Below are 23,538 nucleotides of genomic sequence, written 5' to 3' on the forward strand. Positions count from 1 at the left end.
TACTGTTTTGATTTATGCTCCATGATGGTTGGGCTATCTAGGGGATGACCCCTAGTGCCTGGTTAGAGCATGTAGTAGGGCTCAAAGCCTTAGATTCAACAGCCAATGCCGTAGCACCAGAAACCTGTGAGTGTTCGCTTCTGCAGTTTCTCTGCCTTCTCATAGCTAATGTTTTATATACTCTGTTTTGATGTTTGTGTGCAAATTCCTTGTTGAATATTCTCTAATAAAAAAACTAACAGGATAGAATCTGCTGAAGATACTAAACAAAATCCAAGATCATGGAGGGTTGCAGATGAGGAAAATAATGGATTCATCAGTATGGATGTGGACAAAATGAGAACTAGACATAGCTTTCAGTCTCATTTTATGAATAATATATATTTTTGACAATCTTTACTTTTTTTCAATAACCTACAGAGTTCAACTACTGGAACTAAATTCATTCCATGATCAAGGAGATAATGTAGATGGATCTTGGGGAGAGAGAGAGAGAGAGAAAGGGAACAAAGAAAGAGTGAGGAAGGAGGAGAAAAAAAAAAAAATGGAGTAAGGCAAAAATGGTTTAGTTGGGTACTAAACTAGGTACCTGCCCACCTAAAACCCCTGTAAACGATGTACAGAGAAAAATGACAAACACCCTTTGTCAGGCAGTAGATTAGGGCAAATCCAGCCACTACCTGTACCTCACCCACCAACCATTTTCTGGGGCTGTGGTAGGTAAATGCCAGTTATCAATGCCGCGTTCAATTAAGTTTCCCATCACCATCCCACCTCACCCTTTGCCAAACTGAGCCTGTATGATTCTCCGTGGACCATAAAAAAAGCCACTCCTTCCCCATAAAAGTCGTTGGTACCTGGGACCACAACCTCCTCCATCTTCACCTAGTTCCCAGTATCTCAGAGTGCACAGTGGCATATATGGTATGGCCATCTTGTCATGTAAGTCCCCTGCTTGTGTAAAGCTCACTTGGTCTTTGCCCACCACCTCAATAGTGTAATGTAGGGTCTGCCCTTTAGTGCTGACTGTCCTTTGGTGATTACCTAGCAACAAAGGACACACTATGGGTTAAGCCACCGCCATTGTGTGTCCCCCTCATGTTAGATGTGTGTGACACTTGACAATCAATGGTCCTCAGAACCGTCCCCTTATGGATGCATAGCAGGGTGTACCCCCCCTGGTCCCCGCCATATTCTCCAGCTGAAACGCCCAAGCCTATTGCAATGTACATCCTGTTAGTGTCCTCAAGCCTGACCTGTGATCAAGATCCATTAGCATCCCCCCCCCCCCCCCCAGCCATGTAACCCTCCCTTGAGGTTCCCTCTTCAACACCTGCCCAGGCCAAGTGAAAAGTAGAGGTCACTATTCCACAGGTGTGCGTGTAGACCCTTGGACACAACCAGGATACGCTGCTGTCACCATCCTGCAGTAGACTGTGCCATGGCAGCAGAAACCAGTCTACCTATTACGTATTATGTTATCCATGGAGTAAAGCTCACCCTTATTGTTGTACCGCAGCCACAACCAGGCCCCTTTAAGCTATAAGCACAGTAAGCCTCTCAACCATGCACCCACACAAACGCACATACCTCCCCATTACAGTTAAGGTATACATTTACAGCAGCAATACAATTTTAGATCGTGAGCCTAAGTGGTTCCTAGCCATATCTCCTATACATGCATGGTTGTTTAGCTATTTAGCATACAATATGTGGATGAAGAAAGAAAAAAACAAAGAGTGATCTTCTTGGTGTGTGCATAGGGTCACATGTGGCCCAGGGCTTGGGCTATGCTAGTACTCCAACTTGTTACCAGGCATGCATGGAGGGAGGAGTGGTGAACAAAAAACAACCCCAAAACAAAACCCTTTTGCAGTGTATTTGGATCCAGTTCAGCACGACAAAAACATGTGCCATTCATACACCCGGCTGGGCTGTCAAAATGTAGAACTAGGTGATGAGGAATAATTTAGTGTCCCACTGTAGAGACATCCACAATCTGTGTTTTGTCCACACAATTTATTTACAGGTTCCATTCTGTCCCCAACGTGTTTCTCATAGACATACATAAATAATAAAAACATGGAGGGTCCTCAGATCAGGCTTAGCACACTGGCATCATCATGGACGTAACTGCATTATCGAAGGCCCTGGATTACAGAAAAAGACGAAGAAAGTAACTTAGAGAAGCAAATAAAATATGAGAACACAAGATGAGCAGTATACTGGAGTTTAAAACCAGGGAGTGAGTACCAATCAATGATTTAGTGGATTCTATAAAGTATATGGAATGGCCTTAATTAATAACTGCCACATACAATTTGAGCATGAGTAGTGCTGGTACCGGTCAGACTCTACTGCTCTCTGGCCAACTGCTGTTCAACCTAACTGTTGCTGTTGATTGTTCCGTCTCCAACAGCAGACAAGTTAGATTGAGCATCAGTTGGTCCGATAACAGCAGAGTCTGACCGCACATGGCTGCTCAGCCATATAGAGAGGAGACGAGACGTTCAATTGCTCACCTTGACTGGATGGGGTCTCCTGGATTGTAAAACGGATTACACATTACATCTGTGTAGGAATTATGGAGTTTGCGGAACATCTGGAAAAAAAAAAAAAAATCACGTGGAAGACTTTACACCAAATATAGGTTATCTAAGGCCTAAAGAGTTACTGAAAGCCTGTCGAAATACAGTTGCTACTTGGCCAGTTGTTCCACGTTGTTACACCTAAAAATACATAGGAATAGGCTTCTTTCTGCCTGCCATTAGAGATCGTTCTTCCCTATATAAAATGTATTTACAGAAACCATTTATTTTCAAGATTCTAACTTCAGCTCAATGTAAAGTTTACGTAGCCTAGAGTCTCTGGGCTCTGTCCCCTGATTATGTCAAGCCATGTGAAAGACGGGAATTTCAAGGACACCACACCTGAATAACATCCACCTCCTCAGCTGCAGCGAGGTAAAAAACAAAAACCCTTTTTTATAATACAGACATTTTAAGGGGTTATTCCAAGCACCATAATCACTTCCACTTACTGCAATCGTTATGAGGAAAGGAGTATCCTAGTCCATTTCCTCTTAACTTGTTCTTGCCGTGTGCTGGTCCTGCTCTAAGGTAGGGTGCCGCTCTCGCCAGCCATTCATTCATTGGCTGGGAGAATCAGCTGATAGCACTCAGCCAATGGATGCACAGAATAGACATAAGCCAGCCCATGCACTACCGGAGTGCAGGAGTGACATCACTGGCAGCCAAACAGTTAGTCTCACTACGTGTAGCGTTTCATTGTGGAATGCTGCACATGAAGACTCCACTTCAAATATTTTTCCTCTTATTCTTACCTTGCACAAATAAGATTTTTTTTTCACTAAAGTGACAATTGTCTGGAATTCGAATTCCCGTTAAATCCCTGACAATTCATAGTTAAATGAACCACTCATGGGATTGCATTACTGTTTTGATAGTTAACAGATTGTACCCACTGCCGGGGGTTCATGAAGCCAGTCTAGAAAAAGGTTTCTTACTTACACTACGGATCTCATTGTCTCTCAGACCAGTGTTTGAGGAATCAACAACCATGACAAATTTGACTTTTGAGTTGGTAACATATCCATATCTGGAAGAGAGTTAAGGAGTATGCGTCTCACAGTAAGTGATATGAGATATACAAACAGGCAATGTAAATTTTCACACAGGTCTAAACACACTGTGCTTAGAGGGGTAATAACTGCATCACATGGATGGAGCCTCGAAAGGGCTGAATGTTGCTGTATCTCTTGTACAGACGGGATCTGCCTGGCATTTAATTTCTGGATTTCTGGAAAAAGTCTGTTGTACAAACTATATACCGGTAAATTCCATTTGTAATGGCAGATGAGGGCTAAACACTTCCGAAACTATGAGTAGGGACTAAGTTAAGGGCAAGCTATTTGAGTTTTTATTTGTTGTTAGTGTTCTTTGCCTTTAAGGTTTACTCCAAGCACCATACCCAATTCAGTGGGTTTAAGTGGTCATGGTTTCTGGGGTCTGTATGTGCAGTGTTTCGCTGTGAAATGTTGCACATACAGAGTTTAGCCTTCTGCTGCTGGGGGTGTAGCTCCACTACCTGCAGCATAACTAGAATATTGTTAGCCAGCCCAGAACTAGGCCATCATTAGCCCAGCCCAGAACTAGAGTGTCATTAGCCCAGCCCAGAACTAGAGTGTCATTAGCCCAGCCCAGAACTAGAGTGTCATTAGCCCAGCCCAGAACTAGAGTGTCATTAGCCCAGCCCAGAACTAGAGTGTCATTAGCCCAGCCCAGAACTAGAGTGTCATTAGCCCAGCCCAGAACTAGAGTGTCATTAGCACAGCCCAGAACTAGACCGTCATTAGCCCAGCCCAGAACTAGACCGTCATTAGCCCAGCCCAGAACTAGACCGTCATTAGCCCAGCCCAGAACTAGAGTGTCATTAGCCCAGCCCAGAACTAGAGTGTCATTAGCCCAGCCCAGAACTAGAGTGTCATTAGCCCAGCCCAGAACTAGAGTGTCATTAGCCCAGCCCAGAACTAGAGTGTCATTAGCCCAGCCCAGAACTAGAGTGTCATTAGCCCAGCCCAGAACTAGAGTGTCATTAGCCCAGCCCAGAACTAGAGTGTCATTAGCCCAGCCCAGAACTAGAGTGTCATTAGCCCAGCCCAGAACTAGAGTGTCATTAGCCCAGCCCAGAACTAGAGTGTCATTAGCCCAGCCCAGAACTAGAGTGTCATTAGCCCAGCCCAGAACTAGACCATCATAGACCAGCCCAGAACTAGAGTGTCATTAGCCCAGCCCAGAACTAAAGTATCATTAGACCAGCCCAGAACTAGAGTGTCATTAGCCCAGCCCAGAACTAGAGTATCATTAGCCCAGCCCAGAACTAGAGTATCATTAGCCCAGCCCAGAACTAGAGTAATATTAGACCATCCCAGAACTAGAGTATCATTAGCCCAGCCCAGAAGTAACATTCTAGTTTAGACTGGATCGGCTTCTTTAGCTCTGCAAAACCCAGAAGTCCATCAGCCGACAAGCAAGGAGCGTCACAGCACGGCAGTGACCCAGGTAAAAAGGCAAACTGTTACTAAATGATTTGCCCCATTACTGGGGAACCAGGCCAGGGTTCTTATCGGCATCATAACCACTACAGCAGGCTGTAATGGTTATGATGCTTTGAGTAACCCTTTAATTGCAAGACAAACCCAGGCAAACTCAATAAGGATACACCTTGTAGTCTTCTGTTGGGTAAAGGAGTCCCAGGTAAAGTTCCCTCTGGTCCACCAGTGCCTTCCCCATGGCTGAAATTTTTTCATCCACCACGTCCAAGGAGGTATGTACAGTGTAATGGAATTTTAACTCATTTTCGGTAGGAATACTTCGTATGTATAGTGGATAATTCTAAATCAAGCGAGGAGGGTACAGGAAACCAAAATGTTAAAGTTTACATAAGAAAATCTTAAAATAAGTGAATACATACTGCTTCTCAACTGATTTACTATGTGATGTGATTTGCTAAGATGGTGCTTTAGGGTAGATTGTCTGTACATTAGGTGTACATACCATTGGTGTGTGTATTCATTCTAGGTTGGGATACATCAGTGATAGATAACAGGGTTAACAGATCAGTAAATAAAACAAAATGTATGTTCAGAAACACCTCCGTGTCAGTATATTCCTCAATCCCAACCATCACAATTATTATTTATTCTGCATTTAATTTTACAGGTTTGCAAAATTGAGGTCTTGCAATATAGGCTTTAATCCAATGTAATCCTAAAATGGGTGCCAATTCAAATTTGAGTACTAAGAGATAGACTAGAAATCAAATTTGAAAAGGTATATTCTTCTACATGGACTCAATTTATAGAGATTGACTAATAAAAAAAAATTGACCATATGTTTAAATTTATTATAAAGATAAGGCATTAAATCCCCACCTCCCCTCCCACCCCCCCCAAAAAAAAAAAAAATGTACTCCTCTTTTAACAGTTCCCATCGTAGCTTAGTGGATCTGCTTGAGCTGCCATGCTCCAATCTAGAGCATCTCATTCAGTAGTACGGGAACAGATCTTATCTGCTCTGGGTTATTCCCCAAAGAGCAGTTCCAGTCTTCACATAGAATGAATGAAACTGCTCAATAAATTGATGACAGCCATAATGTGGTTGTATCATCAGTTTATACACAGCCTTGATCTCTATTATGTAAACTTGACCATGTTTTACAATTGGAAAGCTTCAGATTGGGCAAGCTAGCTCTCTATTGTTTGTCCAGTTTGTCCAGTCACTGCAAGCACTATAAGAATAAATCTGACATTGGCAACCTGGGATTAACATGGCAGCATGTAGCTTATGCTATAAAGCACTCTCAAATAGGAGAGTGAGCGCAGAGTTCTCTAAAGTATTATGATACGTTTAAATCATTGCTCTGCAACTCGTGTGCCGCAGCGCTATGCTAGGTGTGCCGCCGCATGGTTGCTTAGAGCAGTGTCAGATGCAAGAAGGTAAAACGGTTAGATCTAGCAGTAAGGACACACAGTATTCTGAATATATGTTATTACCAGGAAAATAGATCAGAGCTTTATTCCCAGAAGAGGAGCTATGAGATATATATATATATATACATACACACACACACACACACACACACACACACACACACACACACACATATATATATATATATATATATATATATACACACACACACACACACACACACACAATGGCCCAAAAGTAGGTATACACTATAGTTTATTTTACATATGTCTTACATCAATGTTGCATTCAACCATTCTTTCCAACTGTCACACTGATATTTAAATACCTGGAATGGAATGGGGGGGGGGGAGTATATATAATCTGTTTGATGAATTTAATAGCTTCAACTGTATCTCTACCTTTTTTTTATATATATATATACACACACACACACACACACAAAAAAAAACGACAGACAGACATCCCCAGCACTCAGGTTCCCTGGTCTTGTAATTGCCTCGGTTATTTATTTCACTAGAACTCTGAGTGCACTCTTTTTGGTGGGTGTGTTTAATGTATGTATTTTTATTTGCTTGTGGAGTGCCATGGGAAGAGATTTGTTGGGCCAAAAAGGTTGATGATGAGCACTGCTTTAAATGACACAGAAGACAAAACCAGATTTTCTAAGCATAAAATGTACACACACCCCTCTTATTAACTAAACCTGGAATTGTTATTAATTAGTTTACTGAATTCTGAATGGTGGAATTCAGACCAAGCTGCAGCTGATTAGGAGAGTCCTTCTAAAAATCCCCTGCTGTTATCTGAATATTGCCATTCACACTTCCAGTGTCTCAGCCATGTGACCAGATCAACTACTCTGGCCTAGATATTAAAATCACATTGATTTCCCTGTAACTAACATGTTAGTGGACAAACTCTGTTAGAATCATGGTAAAAATGACAGACTGACAACTAGTTTACCTCTTTAGCAATAACAGCCACACACACCGCCATATTGGTCCTTTTCCTGGTACGCCGTCACGTGACTGCGTGTCACGCCTCGCTTTGGGTTCAAGGTAGCTGACAGCTTGCCTAGTCTGTTTCTTTCAGTCATATGACTCCGAGCCGGAGTTCTAAACACAAGAGACACAAGCCCACAGACTAAACTAGTTCTAAAAGTGTTGCAGACAGACATTTATAAGGAAGTTCCATTTGATTAGACTGATATTTAGTTGTCTGTGCATATAGGCCTAACAAAAAAAAAAAAAACAACCTTATTTCAATGAGGAAGGGAAGTTTAGTTGAGGCTCTTGTGTTTAGGACTCTACTTTGAACAAGCTCTCTGATGGCGCTGGTGTGGGCTCTTGCTGGTATATGGGTGCTAAGCCCTGTGTTTGGATCCCTGACAGTCAACGGGACCAGACCCAACATAGTCCTGCTATTGATGGACGATGTGAGAGCAATTACCAGTGATTTGCCTATTATTTGGTGCCTTTGAAACCAGTTGTGTGACTGGCCCGCAAAGCTTACACTCTAATTTTAATGCTAAATGCAATTTGTGTTTGTTTTAAATACTACTTTATTTATAAATTATTAAACCAGGAATATTATATTGAGATGTGTTCCCTCCTCAAGTAGGTCTAGGGGAGCACATAAGAAAATTTATTTTAAATACCGGTAGTTTTTTAAACGAAAATTCAGTTTACCCTTTTCCAGCATTCTGATATATTTAAGTGTATATTGATATATTGATCGCCCATATATTTTTGTATGTTTATTCCTAATATACAATAAGATTTGAAGAAAAAAACAAAATGAATAATATGTAACTGTGTTTTCTTAACATGATGTATTCAACATATGTTACCAATTATATATATATATATATATATATATATATATATATATATACAATAATAATGCTTGGAATGGTGTTATATACTTTGAATTTTCTTAATTTTTCTGTCAGATTTTTACATTGTGGTATAAAACATGTTAAACCAAGTCTTTAAAGCTGGAGCCTGACTGAGGATTCTGGAAAATGTAGTCTAATACAGCCTTCGTATCAATCATTCAAATGCTACGTTGCCCTGTATGTGTGTTTTTTCTTGTACAGATGGGGTGGGGAGACCTGGGTGTGTTTGGGCAACCCTCCAAAGAGACTCCTAACTTGGACAAGATGGCTTCTGAGGGCATCCTGTTTCCAGATTTTTACACTGCTAATCCCCTGTGCTCGCCATGTGAGTGTGACTGAGTTCAAAACTAGTACTAGAGCGGTATGTAATAAAAGGTTACTTCATCCCAAAAAGGTGTTTTTGCCCCACAGCCAAACAAAACATTTTTTGAAGGAAATACCTAAAATCTCTGTTTTAGCACTGAGGTCAAGTTCTCCCCTCACCTTTATAGTCCACAGTTGATGTTACTCCCCTCTCTGGAGGAGAGGACTGGGACAGAACACACATGTGCCATAGGTTCACCGTTGCTAGCATAATGCATTAAATGTTCTACTACTCCTATGTTTCCTACCTATCCTACAGAAATAGATTAGGTAGCTGGAATGTTCAGGTAGTGTTGATAATACCTTGATCTAAGTAAAATTGCGTTCCACTGCTGACACATAGGGGGGGATTTATCAAAGTGTCATATTCTGAAAACTGTTCAAAGTTCCGAAAGTGGGACACAGAAGGTACATTCCTCTGATGATTTCTAAAAATACAACACTTAACTCTCCTTTGCGGTGGCAAGAAAGTGGCATGTCAACCTGGCATGGATTCTGTTGGGTTGCCAGCAAGCCAGTCAGCCAGACAAGGATGCTTAATACTAGACTGTTCTCTCAAAAACTGGACACAAGTCTTAAATTAGAGGGGCAAAGGTTTAAAAATATCAGGAAGTATTACTTTACTGAAAGAGTAGTGGATGCATGGAATAGCCTTCCAGCTGAAGTGGTAGAGGTTAACACAGTAAAGGAGTTAAAGCATGCATGGAATAAGCATAAGGCAATCCTAACTTTAAGATAAGGCCAAGGACTAATGAAAGTATTTAGAAAATTGGGCAGACTAGATGGGCCGAATGGTTCTTATGTGCTGTCACATTCTATGTTTCTACATGGGATTCCAGGACAGATAGGAACACTGTCTCAGTCTAGACTGCCTCACCAGATCTGGGACACTTGGTAGGTATGTTTCAAATGAATTGAAATAGACGTGACAGCAACATACTTATTTAAAGACTTGTCAAGTCTGGAAAAACAGAATCCAGGGTTCATACCAGCATAGGACACTGGTCCTTGATGGTATCAAGAAGATCAGTAGCCTGTAATTTTCAGTGTTTTAGAAGAATGGGACTTTTGTTTATTTTACTAGATTTAAATCTGGTTCAGTTTAGTGCTTTATATCTTTGTATCGAAGCTAATGAAAGTATTTTTTATTTTTTTTGTCGTTGTAGCAAGAGCAGCTTTGCTTACTGGTCGTCTCCCCATACGAAATGGCTTCTACACCACCAATGCTCACGCCAGAAACGGTAAGAGGTTTACTGTCATCACTGGATTCTTTTATCAATAACTAGCTAAAATAGAAATATAATATCTCCCAGCATACCCACAATTGTAAATGATCATTGATATTTTAAATTCCCCCCCCCCAAAAAAAAGTAGTTTGTACCTAAATCTACCTAAAGGCCCACTAGATTATATTTTTTGGATCACTTTTTCTTCTAAAGCTTTCTTAAATATCTTTGTGCATGAATCTGTTATCACTGTAGCTCAGCAATTTTCTTAAAATAGAGAAAATATATGACAAACTTACCATGTTGTCATTGATGGTAAATTTTCAAGCTGGACGAAAGTGGTAAGTGGTGTCCCTCAGGGTTCTGTTTTGGGGCCGCTTCTATTTAACATATTTATAAATGATCTTGAAATAGGCATTGAAAGCCATGTATCAGTGTTTGCAGATGACACAAAACTTTGTAAAGTAATAAAATGTGAGCAGGATATTGCTTTGCTGCAGAGGGATTTGGATAGATTGGGGGACTGGGCACTAAAATGGCAGATGAAATTTAACGTAGAGAAATGCAAAGTTATGCACTTTGGGGTTAAGAATGCACAAGCAATTTACACCCTAAATGGTAGTGAACTAGGGATAACCACACACAAGAAGGATTTGGGAATTGTTATAGACAACAAATTAGGCAGAAATATGCAATGTCAATCTGCCGTTGCTAAGGCCAGTAAGGTTTTGTCATGTAAAAATAGATCATAAATTCTCGAGATGAAAATATAATTTTGCCTCTTTATAAATCGCTGGAATTGGACTGTGGTGTTAGGGGAGGAGGGGCTATTTATACCTAAAACCACAGTCCAATTATAAAGCTGGAAAAAAAATAAGAGTGGACGGGAACCCTGATGCTGCCATGAGAAATAGCCAGAAAAAGAAAATTACGGTAAGTTTGTCATAAATTTTCTCTACTCATGGCTAATCATGGCAGCATCACTTATGGGTAATACTCAAACTTACAGAAATATAGGGTGGGAATAAAGAAACAGAGAAAAAGACACTATACAGACACTCATGCTGCAAATAAATCTTATATCAGTGGGATAAAGAAACCGTAGACAGAACACTATTCCCAAAGGAGGTGGAAGAAGAGGCTACGTCCAGTTTGTAGTGTTTTATGAATGTCATCGGGGAAGACCAGGTGACTGCTCTGCAGATATCATCGTATGGAACCTCTGCCCAATTAGCCCATGGAGTCGACAATGCTCTGGTAGAATGTGTTCTTATCTTGATTGGAGGAGACTGACCTTTAGAGACATGCGCTTTCCTGATTATGAGCGAAATTCAACCTAGATAAAGAAGCTGCCTCACCTCTCCTAGTTCTTGGAAGGTAGAACAAAGAGTTGAAACTGAGATACCACCTTAGGAAAAAAACTCCGGTTTTGGTCTCAGACACACCCAGTTGTGATAGATTTGTAGGCAGAAAGTCATGGTAAAAAAGGCTATAATCTCCTAAATTCTTCTTGCGGAAGTAATAGTCACCAAAAACAAACTCTTGTAAGTCAGAAGGGTAGTATCCAAATTTTCAAGAGGAACAAACAGATCATCAGTCAGTGAGTTGAGAACAAGAGAAAGGTCCCAAGGAGGGATACCGGCTCTGGAAGGAGGTCTCAACTTGAAAGCTGCCTTGAAGAATCTTGAGATCAAAAGATCTGAAGCCCATGAGATTTTGCCTAATGCTGAAAGAGCCGAGGACTGAACTCTGAGTGCTGAGGCTAAGGACTTTGTCTGAGTATTACGAGGTTGCAAGAAGTCGATGCCCATTCTCTGAATATATTCCAGATTCTATGGTAACACGAGGAAGTAGAACCCTTCCTAGACTGCAAAAGGGTATTAACTACTGCTTCAGAGAGACCTAAGTGATGTAGTCTCTCCTTTTCAAGACCCATACCCCCAGCTTGAGATGTTCTGGATGAGGATGGGAGATTGGACCTTGACTCAGCAGATCCTTCATTATTGGGAGAAGAGGTCGTTCCTGACTCAACTTGATTAAGAGAGGAAACCATGGCCTCTTGGCCAGACCGGGAGAATAGCAATAACTTTTTTGCCTTCTGTCCAAACCTTTTGCAGAAATCTGGGTATCATGGGTAGGGGAGGGAACGCATACTCCAGATCAAATGACCGAGGAAAAAAACATCCTGGCCCATTGCCCATTTGTCTGGACTGAGAGAGTAGAATTTCTCTACATGACAGTTCCTGGAAGACACCATCGAGTCGATCTGGGGTATGTCCCACCAATAGGCAATCTATGAGAAAACCACTGCGTTCCAGCGCTCGAAATGAGGAACCTTTTGGCTGAAAAGAACAAAAGACCCCAGCGGTCTAAACCAACCCCCTCTCAGGGAAAGACAACACAAAGCTACTGCTCAGGTAACCTAACAGGGGAAACAGAGTCCCCAGAGGGCTCCCTCCAAGGGAGAACTCCCTATACAAGTATGGATCCCAAAGAGGGGATTTTTGTCCCCAATTTATAGGGGTCATGCACAAGGGAAATTTTTAAGGTGGTCCAACCCTCCACCATTTACCTTGCAGATGTGTTTCCCTCAGAACACCATACATATCTCACGTAGCAGTTTGGTACTTAACCTAACCCAGTTAGTCCTGCTCGTGCAGGGTGTTTATTGGGTTTATCAAATGAAGAGAGGCTGAACTTCATTTGGAAAAAACCCACAGCAAACGCAGGAAGTTGGCCAAAAAAAGAAAAGTATTTTTAAGTCCTGTAGAATCAGCTAAGGACAGGAAAAAAAAACTGTGGTGTAAGGAGAGGAGGAACTCTTTATACCAATCAGTCTAATTAATCTAATTCCTGTCCTGTGACTGCTAAGGGTGGAGCTACCCATAAGTGATGCTGCCATGATTAGCCAGGAAAGATGAAATTCTAAGTAATGAGTTTTTCCATCTTTTTCCCTTGTGCAGCTTACACGCCTCAAGAGATCGTGGGTGGTATCCCTGACTCTGAGATTCTCCTGCCTGAGCTGCTGAAGAAAGCTGGATACGTGAATAAGATCATTGGCAAATGGTAAGTCACTAGTAGGATCCATACACATTTAAAATCACTTCCTTCTTTGAGGTTAACATGATACAGAATGAGGTGACTGCTAAGCTCTCGTCCACTAGGGAGAGCATCAAGGCACAGCTGCATCTCTTAAGAATTAGGAAAATTAGCATAATATCACTACACCTATGCTGCTGCTTAATTAACTGCTTCAGACCCACTCATGCATATGCGCCTGCAGCTCTTTGTCTTGGTACAGGAAATCTCTTATCGTTGTTCAATTATCCTACTATAAAACATTTTAACTATTCACATAAGACTCTTTGAAACTGGGATATGAGGGCTGATCAATGCGCATCACTGATAATGCCGAAGAGGTGCAAAGGGTCATATCAGTCCCAGCAATTTGGGCTATCGGTACTTAAAACTGGAAAGGAGATGCTTCTGCAGAAATGCTGTGCTCTATGAGAAGCCTGTGATTGGACCACTCACGGCCCCAGTGACATCTCTATAAATTCATAGAGGGGGACCTGCTCCAATAGGGCATATTACACCGGAAAGGGATAATGGTAACCCTTTAAGGTCTACTCTGCTGTGTTTCTTTACACAGGTTGATCTCTCATGTTACTGCTGAGACCTACATGGGTACCCTACTACAGGTGCTTGACGAAGTAATGAGTCTTATTGGATCTTGAGCGCCCAGCACTGCCATTGAGATCACCATAGACCATAAAGAAAGATGATGAGTGGCTGTTAATTTATTTTATTTTTTTCTGGATTTTCAACCCTCAGTCATTGTGTTACTTCTTGTCTCTGTCGTGTGACCCACAGAGCATTCTTCCATCTCTTAGCTGCTAGGACAACCCTGAGAGCTAAGCTTTTGCTTCTGCAGACAGGTTTTACAGCTCTTACCTGCCTGGTGGGACAGAAGCCTGAGGCTCCAAAGGCCTTCGAAGTGCAGCTTTTATTTTGTGGCCCTCCAACCTTTGGATCTTGGTCATCTAAAAACAAAGTACCAGGTCAGCCTCTGTCTTTGCCCCATTCTCAGGCATTCCACTTATGCATGTGCCTTGGTTCCGTCAAACTCCACAGTCATCTCAACAATTATTCGTGGATGTTTGTTAGTAAAACTGCTTTTGTTTTTTTTTATTTTTCCAGGCATTTGGGCCACCAACCCAAGTTCCATCCCCTTAAACGAGGATTCGATGAGTGGTTTGGATCGCCCAACTGTCACTTTGGACCTTACAATGACAAAGATATCCCCAATATACCATTATATAAAGACTGGGACATGGTTGGCAGGTATTGTACCAACGCTAAGATGCAAAACAATTTCTCACGGCACCGATGGTTTCAAACATTGAGATCTTTAAATCTTGGTGATGTGGGCATGCTTTGGCCTTAACATTTTACTGCTGGTGAGTAAAGTTTTGGAGCACAGTATATATGTGAGGCTAACTCAAATGTCATCTCTTTTTTAATTTTTTTTAAGATACTATGAAGATTTTATTATCAACCACAAAACTGGAGAGTCCAATCTCACTCAGTTTTACTTACAGGTAAAACATTGAAATAATCTGCAATATAAGAATCAAGGTTCAAATGGGGTCTGATGTGTAAAAGTAAAGAGGGAATCTTTGTTAGCTGCACTTTTTTATATTTTCTCGATTTTTATCAAGACATTAATCATTATCCCACAAGACTCAAGACCAGGGCAACAGTATTTTATATTTTAATAATGTTTACATAACTTAATGCAGGTGCTATTTATAGTGTCAGATATCCAGTTCCAAAACCGATATAATGTCATTATTATTCACTCTATGTACCAATATTTGTTCATCTACAAGTAAAAAAAATAAAAATAAAATCCCAGTGACCCCTGCTAAATTTGCCTCGAATTAATTTGTAACTCCAGAGCCAGTTAGATTTGCCTCTAGATCAATATTATAATATTATTACCATGTTATGTTTTTTACATCTATATGAACATGCTTGAAAATCCCCCATCATGAAAATAAATGTTGCATATAGTTATCTTGTGTTCTCTAGAATAAACGGTCATTTTAAATTCAATGTCATAATCATTATGTCTTAATTCACAGGAAGCGCTTGATTTCATTAGCAGGAAGAGGGATAGTCGGCAGCCGTTCTTTCTATACTGGGCTATAGATGCTACTCATGCTCCTGTCTATGCATCCAAACCCTTCCTGGGAACCAGCCGCCGAGGACTGTATGTGTTCTTCATATTTTATCATGTAGTGTTAGAGTGAAGCTTGTGTTTCAGCATTCTGATTGTGAAACACACTGAGCGATACAATATTCTACTGTTATGTCTTGATTTCATTGCAATATTTGATCGTACTGTGATCTCTTGGTTTGATTGTATTGAATTATTGCACAATTGGCTCGTTATCCTTGTATGTTGTGATTTTACTGTAATCTCTTGGTTTCATTTTTGGTGTGAGTGCACTTTGATATTTTGTATTCACTGTGCTGTGATTGCTCTGTGATCTCTTGGTGTGATTGCACTGTGATATTTTTCTATTTATTGTACTGTGTGATTGCCCAGTGAGCTCTTTGCTGTGCTTTCCCAGATACGGAGATGCAGTACGCGAGATTGATTTTAGCATCGGAAAGATCCTTGGGACGCTAATGCAAACTGGCATAGCTAACAACACCTTTGTCTTCTTCACATCTGACAATGGGGCAGCACTTATCTCTGACCCAAACCAAGGTGAGCAAAAAAAAACAAGAAACCGCATTTAAACCTGTCAATGGTAATTCCAAGAAATTCTAACCATTACCTATATGTTTGATCCCTGTGTAAGACAGACCATTCCCTCCTAAGACAGCATGCTCTCTTTCTTAAGTTCACTCTCATGTGATTCCCCTGCAGGTGGTAGCAATGGCCCCTTCCTATGTGGGAAGCAGACAACATTCGAGGGTGGCCTGAGGGTGCCGGGCATTGCGTGGTGGCCAACACACGTGACTGCTGGTCAGGTGAGAGAGAATATTTGAAATCTACTACACTATCTCTTATTCTTACAGATTATTTATAAATACATATTAGTCTATTAATTATTACAAGGAAATCAGGATGTGTTCTTCTTGATTTTAAGACATGGGTGACCTTAACACTACCAAATAATTCTAGTCTGCTAAAGCTTTTCAATAGCTGAGGATCTACAATTTGGCTAAATGTATTTTAGAACTCTTTTGGTTGGCTATTTCTGGGGATAGAATATATTTGTGTAACATTTATCATACAGAAAGTGATTGAGCTATTTAATACTGTTCCCAGGCAGAGAGTGAGTGAGCTATGTACGGCTAGTCCCAGGCAGAGAGTGAGTGAGCTATGTACGGCTAGTCCCAGGCAGAGAGTGAGTGAGCTATGTACGGCTAGTCCCAGGCAGAGAGTGAGTGCGCTATGTACTGCTAGTCCCAGGCAGTGAGTGAGCTATGTACTGCTAGTCCCAGGCAGTGAGTGAGCTATGTACTGCTAGTCCCAGGCAGTGAGTGAGCTATGTACTGCTACTCCCAGGCAGTGAGTGAGTGAGCTATGTACTGCTAGTCCCAGGCAGTGAGTGAGTGAGCTATGTACTGCTAGTCCCAGGCAGTGAGTGAGTGAGCTATGTACTGCTAGTCCCAGGCAGTGAGTGAGTGAGCTATGTACCGCTAGTCCAAGGCAGTGAGTGAGTGAGCTATGTACTGCTAGTCCCAGGCAGTGAGTGAGCAATGTACTGCTAGTCCCAGGCAGTGAGTGAGCAATGTACTGCTAGTCCCAGGCAGTGAGTGAGCTATGTACTGCTAGTCCCAGGCAGTGAGTGAGCTATGTACTGCTAGTCCCAGGCAGTGAGTGAGTGAGCTATGTACCGCTAGTCCTAGGCAGTGAGTGAGTGAGCTATGTACTGCTAGTCCCAGGCAGTGAGTGAGTGAGCTATGTACTGCTAGTCCCAGGCAGCGAATGAGTGAGCTATGTACTGCTAGTCCCAGTCAGAGAGTGAGTGAGCTATGTACCGCTAGTCCAAGGCAGTGAGTGAGAGGGCTATGTACTGCTAGTCCCAGGCAGTGAGTGAGTGAGCAATGTACTGCTAGTCCCAGGCAGTGAGTGAGTGAGCAATGTACTGCTAGTCCCAGGCAGTGAGTGAGCGAGCTATGTACTGCTAGTCCCAGGCAGTGAGTGAGTGAGCTATGTACTGCTAGTCCCAGTCAGAGAGTGAGTGAGCTATAACGACTACTCCCAGGCAGTGAGTGAGTGAGCTATAACGACTACTCCCAGGCAGTGAGTGAGTGAGCTATGTACCGCTAGTCCCAGGCAGTGAATGAGTGAGCTATGTACTGCTAGTCCCAGGCAGTGAGTGAGTAAGCCAAGTACTGCTAGTCCCAGACAGTGAGTGAGTGAGCTATGTACCGCTAGTCCCAGGCAGTGAGTGAGTGAGCTATGTACTGCTAGTCCCAGGCAGTGAGTGAGTAAGCCAAGTACTGCTAGTCCCAGACAGTGAGTGAGTGAGCTATGTACTGCTAGTCCCAGGCAGTGAGTGAGTGAGTGAGCTATGTACTGCTAGTCCCAGGCAGTGAGTGAGCTATGTACTGCTAGTCCCAGGCAGTGAGTGAGCTATGTACTGCTAGTCCCAGGCAGTGAGTGAGCTATGTACTGCTAGTCCCAGGCAGTGAGTGAGTGAGCTATGTACCGCTAGTCCTAGGCAGTGAGTGAGTGAGCTATGTACTGCTAGTCCCAGGCAGTGAGTGAGTGAGCTATGTACTGCTAGTCCCAGGCAGCGAATGAGTGAGCTATGTACTGCTAGTCCCAGTCAGAGAGTGAGTGAGCTATGTACCGCTAGTCCAAGGCAGTGAGTGAGAGGGCTATGTACTGCTAGTCCCAGGCAGTGAGTGAGTGAGCAATGTACTGCTAGTCCCAGGCAGTGAGTGAGTGAGCAATGTACTGCTAGTCCCAGGCAGTGAGTGAGCGAGCTATGTACTGCTAGTCCCAGGCAGTGAGTGAGTGAGCTATGTACTGCTAGTCCCAGTCAGAGAGTGAGTGAGCTATAACGACTACTCCCAGGCAGTGAGTGAGTGAGCTATAACGACTACTCCCAGGCAGTGAGTGAGTGAGCTATGTACCGCTAGTCCCAGGCAGTGAATGAGTGAGCTATGTACTGCTAGTCCCAGGCAGTGAGTGAGTAAGCCAAGTACTGCTAGTCCCAGACAGTGAGTGAGTGAGCTATGTACCGCTAGTCCCAGGCAGTGAGTGAGTGAGCTATGTACTGCTAGTCCCAGGCAGTGAGTGAGTAAGCCAAGTACTGCTAGTCCCAGACAGTGAGTGAGTGAGCTATGTACTGCTAGTCCCAGGCAGTGAGTGAGTGAGTGAGCTATGTACTGCTAGTCCCAGGCAGTGAGTGAGTGAGCTATGTACTGCTAGTCCCAGGCAGTGAGTGAGCTATGTACTGCTAGGTCTAAGCAGTGAAGAATAAGAACCAGTTTCTTTGTGCCTGTATCACAGTGGAAGTAAAAAGCAGAAGGAGCTCCCGGGCAGACAAGCGTGCCTGTGTCTCACTGATAGGATCCATATCTGATTGTCTGCTATAATTTATTCCTTCCGATACAGACGGCTCCTTTCTAAACCATCTCCGTAAAGTGAAAAAGAAAAGGTGTTTTATAGAATAAATGTTATCTGCTTCCGTCTGCATGCACGCTTTGCATTATGTCAGCGTATTCCTCCTGTGGATACAGTGCAGAGATCAGGCCTGTCGTCCCTGGCTGATATCAGTGTGGCGAATCTCTAGCCTTGTGTGAGGACAGACTGATTGCGCCTCCTCTGTCTGGAATACACTGCGTGCTCTATACTGTCTGCTCGTCCTCTGAATGCCAGACTAACTCTCTACATCACTGTCCAAGGTGATCAGAGGGGTCGGGAAATGTTTATTTTTTATCCCATTTATTTTAAACTTGCTCATATTTAATAAATGTATACAAGGGCTAATGACTCTGATCAGATCCATTCAGATCTTTAGGGATAAAAGGCAAAATCTACCAGCTAATGATCCCATCTATTATATGATCAAATAATTTGAGTTGTTTTTAAATAATTTACTTTATTAAGTGAGAAATCAAAAAGCATCTTCTGCTGCCTTTCAGATCGCTACTATTTCACAAGGCTCCACTGTTTAAGCATATAGGCTTTATTTATTAAAGGGAGAATTCAAAGTGAAATTTACATTTCAGGCCAGATTAGCCGAACTGAAAGCGGAGCTGACTTAGAGAATTTTTCCAGTTTGGCTATTTTGACATTAACTTTGAATTCCCTTTTAAATCTGACTTTAGTTAATAACTCTGTTAATGTCTTCACAGTCCTGACGTGTTCTCACCCGCCGCGGGTTTTATTCACCAAACAGCGACCTGTAGTGAATTGAAATTATTATTGCTACATTTAGGCTGAAATATCCAAACTGTGAATATAGCTGAATTGGGGAAGAACGGAGATTTACCTAAAGTTAAATAGCACAACCTTGTTAATTGTGCCGGATTAAAGAATTTAAAAAAATCCTTGTTACAAATTTGGCTGATCGGTTTCTAAAGAGTTAGAGGAACTCCAAAGGACTCTTAGTACCTAGCTAATGAAATATTTATTCCTTCTTGAAATTTTCCAAATGTGCCAGTCGAGTGGTATTTTAAGTCCCCTCTGCAGGCTGGATGTGAATATTTATTTCATAGGGTCAGTTATTCACCATAAAAGGGGCACATAGTGGGTTAATAAATCCCATCTGTTTATATCAGCGGATCTAATGACCTTCCAGGAGGACACAGCAGACAGTATGTCATTTTGGCTGCATACTATTTGTTTTTAGAGCTCTTACTAGATTGCAAGCTCTTTACTGCCTCCTACATGCTGTCCTACTGATATGACTATCCGTTGCTTGATACCCCGTAAACACTCCATGGCCAATGTGTTTCTGCCCTACAGATCAGCTACCAGCTGGGCAACGTTATGGATCTGTTTACCACCAGTCTGTCCCTGGCAGGACTGGATCCTCCCGACGATAGAACCATTGATGGCCTTGACCTGTCTGCAGTCCTTCTGGAGAGCAAGGTGATGGACAGGTGAGACTTACTGTTCTATAGACTGCTCCTGCCATCTGCTCTATACAGTGAGGCATCCAATGGGGGCATTATGGCTAACTAGAAGACCTGAGTAAAATTGAGTAAAATTTTTGTTTTTACAATCTTTATTTGTAAGATTTTGACAGAGCGATACAGGACAATTCTAACAGAATAAGACAAAATGTGATCAAGGCAGACAATACAAACATGTCAGTGGACACACATACAATGTGGATCTCGCAGGGGAAGTATTCCTCAGAATCTACAAAATACACAATCCAGAGCACTCACTTATTCACTAAACAATGCTTTCATATCTCACAGATTGTAATAAGCGAGTGCGCTGGATTGTGTATTTTGTATGTTGTATATATTGGCCCCAGCAGCACCCTATAATGTAAGCATGTTCAGGTAAGTGCAGCCCTCTTGATTGAATTTATGTATTCCTCAGAATCATGAGTAAGCCCCTCAAACCATTAGATTGTGGGGTGAAAACTGTGTATTGGACATACAAACCAGAAAAGCAAATTAAATTAAGGCATTTGCTAAAAAGGAAAGAAAAGGCCCCTCGTATCCAAAAAGGAGCAAGAGTTGACAAAGGCACGAAAAAGATGGATAAATGAAGGTAGAGAGAGAGAGAAAAGGGTAGGGGGTGCACAAATGGACCAAGAAGTCGCAAAACTGGTGAAAATTGCAGAAGTTTTGATGAAAAACGTAATGGCTGTGCTACCTATAGAAAAACATAGAGTATTATTATTAGCGCTATTAGGTTATTTATGGCTATCCCCAGGATTGTGTGTATAGAATTGTATATACATATGTTCTGTTTGTTATAAGATTTGTGTGTGAAGTCGGCAGCTCTGCAGTGTTTGTTGCTGCCCGTCTCCTCAGCTGTGTTTATCTCGGTTCACACAGGCCAATATTCTATTACCGGGGCAATGAGCTGATGGCCGTCAGACTAGGCCTGTACAAGGCTCATTACTGGACATGGAGTAACTCTTGGGAGGAGCTGTCACAGGTAAATACTAACCTTTTCTGCTGAAATATGGCTGCGGTAGATCTTGCCTAGCAAACGATTTCTGGCTCGGGATGCATTTTTGCATGAAAAGTAGTCTCTGTATTCTCCAATTGCTTAAAGGGACACTCCACTGCCCAAATACAAAATAAATAAAAATCACTGTTTAGTATATACACCACCAATAAAACATACATGCATTTTTTTAAATGGGGTGAATCTTAAGATAGTTTGCAACACCTGCAGTTTTCTTGTTTGCAGCCTTTGCAAGCCCTCCCCTTCCAATCCCACACAGACTTTCTGTTTCTGTCCAATCACTGACTTCCCAATACAGCTCAATGAGCAGTCATTGCAAAGCAGGTGCTCTGGGCAATTACTGCCTCTTGAGTTTAGCTCTACTGAGCCAAACAACCAGGAAGTAACCGGACCAGTTGTCTTATTGAAAGCCAAGGGTTTATTTATAAAGTGTCAATTTCTATAGAAATCTGCTTGTTTTTACAAAATTGGGAAAACTTTTTAGCAAGCTAAAGTGATTTAGGGTTCTGGAGTGTCCCTTTTATCTAGTGTACTGAACACATCTGTGCTTCCTAAAATGGCATGACCGTTTCATTGATTCAATATGGCTACCTCTAGTGCTGCATAGGTTGTATCTTGTACGCAGAGAGAGAGTTCAGTATGTTAATGCACCAACTGTGGTACTTGGACACACCATAGGGATGTACATTATTTTCCTGGCAGGGTTAGATCTGACTCTAATACTTCAGAGATTTATAAAAATTGCCCCCGTTACAGAAAAGTACTACGGTATATAAAAAATGTTAACGTATATATTTTATTTTTAATATAATTAGGCAAACTATGAAAATCATGACACATAATGCTATTGTTGACCTCGAGACCTATATTAGCATTTATATTTCTGTATAGACATTTTCGCTTTTCTTGTTGGCACATAAATCATAGTCCCAAATGTCTAAAAAAGGGATTTTCAATCTCCAAAGCTGTGGATTAGGATCCAGAGCACGGATGATGAAATCTGAGGTTTTTGCAAAAATAGAAATCAATCCAGCTGTTCCCTATAAACAAACTGTACTCCATATTGATAATGAGTATAAAGATCTAATGTACATTCACACCCTGCTAATCCAGGCTTGTCAATAGGCAGCCCAGGGCTCCAAGTGACCCTTACTGTGATCGTCCTTTAATGTGTTAACATCCAGCTCTGTGTCTCCTGACATCCTTTGAATACAAACTGTACATGTAGCTTGGACATATACTGTTAGTCTGGTAGCAGAGGCACTTTCATTTAAAAATATACTCTCTAATACATGGATTTAGAGGAAAAACACTTTAAGGGCAAATGTTTAAGAGGGACATTATCCCTTTATTTCATAAAATAAGGATTAGTACTTCTAAAGTACATCAAAGCTAAATGCTAATCATATAAAATGTATAACGTAATACAACATTCCCTAAATCTATGTATAATATACGTGCACAATTGTTGCCATGTGTTTGTCCTCTGTATTTGTTGATTGTAAGACCACCCTGTGTATAGGTTACAGCGAGCGAGGCAGATTGAAATATAAATGCAAGATCACCTCCTCGAGACTTGTTTTTATTCGATATATATATATATATATATATAACACATTTGATAATCCCCCGCACTCACGCTTAATTATGTATCCACTGCGCCGGGTGCCAGGCATGAACTCCAATAGAAATATTGCTGCAAAAGACTGCCGCTCACCGGACTTGTAAAAATCCAAATTTTATTGAAAAAAGGTTAAAAAAGAGACCAACGTTTCAGTCCCCGCTCGGGACTTTCCTCAGGGTAACAAAAGGGTTACCCTGAGGAAAGTCCCGAGCGGGGACTGAAACGTTGGTCTCTTTTTTAACCTTTTTTCAATAAAATTTGGATTTTTACAAGTCCGGTGAGCGGCAGTCTTTTGCAGCTATATATATATATATATATATATATATATATATATATATATATATATATATATATATATATATATATATATATATATATAAATACAGCCGTACAGATAGTCTGCCAGAACCTTGCTGTTGTACAAGATTCTTAAAGTCCATTAGTACTTAGATGGCTGATGGTTAGATCTCTAACTGTTGTCAAACTACAGCTAGCATGATGCCTTGCCAACCTTAAGTCTGGTAAAGCATCATGGGACGTGCAGTCCAGCAACATCTGTGCCACCTCTGCATCAAAGCCAACTATTCTAAACCTGCCTAACACAAACTATCTTGAAATTCATTGCAGAGGTTAAAAACCAAACCCTGTATCAGATAAATGGCCCAAACACTGCAAGCATGGGCGTGCATTCATTTGAGGAACACGGCTGACATCTCACT

The 23,538-nt window shown here is 41.6% G+C and overlaps 2 protein-coding genes across 3 annotated transcripts in view; one reads left to right on the forward strand and one right to left on the reverse strand.

The window, feature by feature from the left end:
* Positions 1-1,620: 1,620 nt before the first annotated feature.
* TRAPPC2L (trafficking protein particle complex subunit 2L) lies at positions 1,621-7,555 on the reverse strand. Its single transcript, XM_063437564.1, has 5 exons — positions 7,479-7,555; positions 5,242-5,414; positions 3,531-3,618; positions 2,523-2,602; positions 1,621-2,150 (listed from the first exon to the last, which is right to left on the reverse strand). The coding sequence occupies exons 1-5, from the start codon at positions 7,509-7,511 to the stop codon at positions 2,105-2,107; spliced, it is 420 nt and encodes a 139-aa protein (XP_063293634.1). The 5' UTR covers positions 7,512-7,555; the 3' UTR covers positions 1,621-2,104.
* Positions 7,556-7,747: 192 nt separating this feature from the next.
* GALNS (galactosamine (N-acetyl)-6-sulfatase) overlaps positions 7,748-23,538 on the forward strand; it is a 33,769-nt gene continuing 17,978 nt past the window's right edge. Inside the window, exons 1-11 of one of the 2 annotated variants that reach the window (XM_063437242.1) lie at positions 7,748-7,950; positions 8,614-8,737; positions 9,942-10,016; positions 12,965-13,067; positions 14,202-14,345; positions 14,536-14,602; positions 15,149-15,276; positions 15,641-15,780; positions 15,943-16,046; positions 20,008-20,144; positions 21,060-21,162. In XM_063437242.1, the coding sequence (XP_063293312.1) occupies positions 7,843-7,950; positions 8,614-8,737; positions 9,942-10,016; positions 12,965-13,067; positions 14,202-14,345; positions 14,536-14,602; positions 15,149-15,276; positions 15,641-15,780; positions 15,943-16,046; positions 20,008-20,144; positions 21,060-21,162 (1,233 nt within the window). In that variant the 5' untranslated portion in view covers positions 7,748-7,842. Of the gene's footprint in view, positions 7,951-8,613; positions 8,738-9,941; positions 10,017-12,964; positions 13,068-13,759; positions 14,063-14,201; positions 14,346-14,535; positions 14,603-15,148; positions 15,277-15,640; positions 15,781-15,942; positions 16,047-20,007; positions 20,145-21,059; positions 21,163-23,538 lie in introns of those variants that run through there. The other variant, XM_063437243.1, reaches the window with a different exon arrangement.

The sequence above is a fragment of the Pelobates fuscus genome, chromosome 12, assembly GCF_036172605.1.
Source record: "Pelobates fuscus isolate aPelFus1 chromosome 12, aPelFus1.pri, whole genome shotgun sequence".
In the NCBI taxonomy this organism is placed as follows: domain Eukaryota; kingdom Metazoa; phylum Chordata; class Amphibia; order Anura; family Pelobatidae; genus Pelobates; species Pelobates fuscus.